The sequence below is a fragment of the Atta colombica genome, unplaced genomic scaffold, assembly GCF_001594045.1.
Source record: "Atta colombica isolate Treedump-2 unplaced genomic scaffold, Acol1.0 scaffold110, whole genome shotgun sequence".
NCBI classification, from domain to species: domain Eukaryota; kingdom Metazoa; phylum Arthropoda; class Insecta; order Hymenoptera; family Formicidae; genus Atta; species Atta colombica.
The window spans coordinates 315,350-319,506 of NW_017259196.1; the positions used below are offsets into that span (position 1 = coordinate 315,350).

General features: G+C 26.6%; 1 protein-coding gene across 6 annotated transcripts in view; it reads left to right on the forward strand.

Moving 5' to 3' along the window:
- Positions 1–2,370, forward strand: part of LOC108693846 (acyl-CoA Delta(11) desaturase-like) — a 10,683-nt gene extending 8,313 nt beyond the window's left edge. For all 6 annotated transcript variants that reach the window (XM_018203000.1, XM_018202999.1, XM_018203001.1 and 3 more), the window contains 5 exons: positions 204–539; positions 871–1,001; positions 1,328–1,533; positions 1,638–1,820; positions 2,076–2,370. In XM_018203000.1, coding sequence (XP_018058489.1) covers positions 341–539; positions 871–1,001; positions 1,328–1,533; positions 1,638–1,820; positions 2,076–2,346 — 990 coding nt within the window. In that variant the 5' untranslated portion in view covers positions 204–340 and the 3' untranslated portion in view covers positions 2,347–2,370. The remainder of the gene's footprint in view (positions 1–203; positions 540–870; positions 1,002–1,327; positions 1,534–1,637; positions 1,821–2,075) is intronic.
- Positions 2,371–4,157: the final 1,787 nt, after the last annotated feature.

Consider the following 4,157-nt stretch of genomic DNA (forward strand, 5'->3'; position numbering starts at 1 on the left):
TTGAGGAGATTTTTATGCTCTTTTATCAATTTATTTTGACTTCGTTTTGAAAGCCGTTATTTAAAGATAAATCATATAATTGGATATTTCGATGAAATGATGAATCATTTAATAAAAAAAAAAATTTTATTTCAACTTGTTAATTAATTTTATATTATCTTATATTATTTTCATGTTTTAAAATTATCGCTATGTATTTTCAGATAATTGGCGACACTCTTTTTATCTACTCTAACGCAATATATCGCTAAGCGCTCCACAAGCACAGGCTGTATCTATCGATGTGACTTCAAGTACAATATAATTACACTTTATAACGTAAACAGTTATTGCTATCAGTATGCACGACACGATACCAAGCAATTCTCATGATGATACGTATGATATTAAGTGCAAAGAAGAAATTATTACGAAAAGAGAAACACAAAAAACGGATATCCTGTGGTTTACGGTCTTTTACTTATTGATGATGCATACCATTGGATTTTACGGTTTAATCACGTTCAACTACTTTGAAAATTTAAGGACAACTTTGTGGTGTAAGTTTGTGTAAAAAATATTAAAAAATTTGAATTTTATTTTGTAATTTTTTGTTGTAAACTAATTATTTAAGAATAGAGCAAGACTTTTCTTGCAATAAATGTTTCTAAATAAAATACATTGAACATTTGAAGATCATACTTTGAAAAAATAATCATGATTGTGTAATGTAATTTAAAACACATCGAAGAGATATATTTTCTGCCAAAAATTATATAATATTGAAATTAAAACTGGCGAAAGCCATGTTTGATTTTATAATTATCAACTATAATTATTATAATTAATGTTATATTACATATGAACTAAAATTTTTTTTTATATTTTCAGTACTAATTTTGTATAACCTAGGATGCATCGGTGTAACTGCTGGTGCTCATAGATTTTGGTCTCATCGATCATACAACGCTAATCTACCGCTCAGGCTCATCCTTTTTGTTTGTTACTGTTCGAGCGGAGGGGTAATAATCAAAAAAGTTTATTTATTACGTAAACCGAATACAATTTATTACGAAAATCTAATTCAATAACATTTTCAATTTGCATTTCAAATTAAAGTCAATTCAATTATTATGCATATAAAGAGCATTTTTTATTCGAATATTGAGTCAAAGATATTACATAATAACTGGGAAATTCATGCAGTTTTAATTTAGAGATCTATTTATAAGATTTTTATAAGATATTTGTAAGATTGACTATTTTCTAAAGACACATCCCGGCTTTACTGATCAGACGATTGGCTTCAATGAGGACAGGCCTTAACTACATTTCTTTATATATTTAGGTCTCTATTTTTAGTTGGGTACGAATTCATCGTGTACATCACAAATACGTCGACACAGATTTAGATCCTCACAATAGCCGACGCGGCTTTTTCTTTTGCCACATAGGTTGGATTCTAAGAAGACTCAGGCCTGAAATCATTCAAAAGTTACGTGAGACTGATATGAGGGACATTTTGGCAGACCCAATCATCGCTTTTCATAAAAAGTTAATTGAATATTTACATACAATTCACATTACATATTTATTTATATTCTATCAGCGCAATTTTCCAACAATAAATATTAATACAGTTAATTTTTTGTTAGCAGATATGTTACTTTGGTGAACTTGATATTCTCTTATGTCTTGCCCACACTAATACCAGTTTACTTCTGGGGTGAGACATGGAACAGATCCTTTATTTCACAAGTAGCTCGAGTGATGCTGGTGTTACATGCAAGTTTTTCCATAAACAGTTTTGCTCACATGTGGGGTACCAAGCCATACAATAAGTGAGTTCTTTTGAATGGATTTACGATAATATTATTAATATTCAATATCGCTTATGAATGTTTAAGGCACAAAAACGATTTTTCCGACAGATTATTAAGTGTAAAATCGCTCATTGATTTTATTGTTTTCGCGAGGATTTTTTAAAGAAATGTTGAGAATCGTAAAATATTTTTCAATTGATCCGAGACACAATATTTAATAGATAAAATCTATTCTCATTTATTATATTATCACAATTTTGTTCTAATTTCTAGAAATATACGACCAACAGAGAATATGAGCGTGAGTGTAGTTTGTAGTGGCGAAGGATTTCATAATTATCATCACACATTTCCTTGGGACTATCGTGCATCCGAGTTTAATTGGTATATTTTCAATCACTCGTCGTTTTTCATCGACATGTTCGCGAAGATCGGATGGGCCTACAATCTCAAGAAACCGTCCTCTGAGCTTGTGAAACGAGTTGCTGCCGATAAGGGCGATGGTTCCCGTGCCAAATGGGACGAAATCCCAATGTGCGATTGAAGTGCCAAAGATTAAAATGCAACATACAGGTAGAATAAAATAAATTTAATTCATTAAATTACAATCTTATTTCATTAGCAAAAACTTGTTTACACTTTCACATTTACGAGATTAGTAAAAAAATACGTGAAAATATATGAAGTATAAACTAGAAAAAACGATGTGATTTGCAAAACATATAAATAATAAATTAAAATACTATAAAAAATATTAATAATTATAATAAGAAGTGTAAGCTTCTTGGAAAATTAGCTTTTCCAAAAAATTAATTAAAATGAGTTTTAAAAACAATATTACTGTTAAATTGAATTCTAATAATAAGTTGTATTTTAATTTCTAATGAACTTTTAGATAATAATTGATGTATCTATTAAAGTTGTATTGGAATTTAGCATTCTTACAAAAGTAAATATATAATAGCGAAAATTCCTATAAGTGATAACTATTACATATTTTTAAAGATTCTATTGCAATCAAGATTATTATTTGCAAAATATTTTGCAAACAATTATAAGATTAACAAAATATGTTAAAAATTATATAAATATTTGCAATGTGTTAAAACTGTAAGAATTTAGTGTTCACGCTTGTTGTAAGCGTTCTGCGACGATACCCAGCGGCGATAATTTTACCTAGTACAAATAAGTCGACATATGCGCTATTCCAATTTCCATCGGAATAAAATCAGAGTACGCGTTGTTTTGCCACGGTATTTCTTGTGTTTTCTCGTAAACAGATAATTGTTAGCGATGTAAAGACCGTTGATTATATTTAATATTTGGATTTTGATTATATTATATAATAAATTTGCACGCCTTGTATATCAATGTGAATGTAAGCATTTTTTATTTCGATCGGCAACGTCTTACAAAACGGAAACAAAAGAAAACGATACAGAATAGGAAAGCAATTATTATTGTATACAATTATTATAGTATGTACATTATACATATAATAGACAAATTTAAAAAAATATATATTTACATATATTTACATATATATATATATATATATAAATATTTACATATATGTTATATAACAATAAATTTCTAAATAACTTTGTCATTTTTTTTAAATACTTGATTATTTATTGTATCACAGCAACAATTTGCACAAAACTAAAAATTATTATATAAATATAAATGAAAGTTGTGGAAATATATATAAATTATACATGCGAAAAAATTATGTTGTAATAAAAGCATCGTAAATGTTACAGTCGTTTAGAAAAGTTTAGAAAAGTTAGTAATTTCAAAAATTGCTTTCTTTACACAAGAGTTATGTATAATATATAAACCGTGCAAAGAATCGTTTTTTTACTACTCTATCAGTGCATGTGTAATATCTCATTCGAATCACTTTTATTCTCTCGCTAAAGTATATTTATCTTGTTTGTTTTTTAATAAATAAATGAGAGAATGCTATTTTCAATTTTTATTACGCACTGTTTTCAGATTAATTGTGTTTCAATTATTGCAATTAGGAAATAAATATTTTTGCTTTAGTAAATAATAAAAAAATATTAAATAATTTTCAACACATACACTAACACTTTTCATTCTTAATAAGATTCTATTTGAATTTATTAACATAATTTTTATATTGTTTGAGTTTTTGCAAATTTTTATGAAAATTTATACTATACACTTAAAGATTAAAATTTTGTATTTTAATTTTTTGAAAATAATCAATCTATTGCAATAAGAAAAAAGCTTAAGTTCTCTTAAAATAATATTTATTTTGTGACAAAATTCATAATAAAATATAATGTATATTTTATTTATATGTTACATATAATACATTTAAGAAGT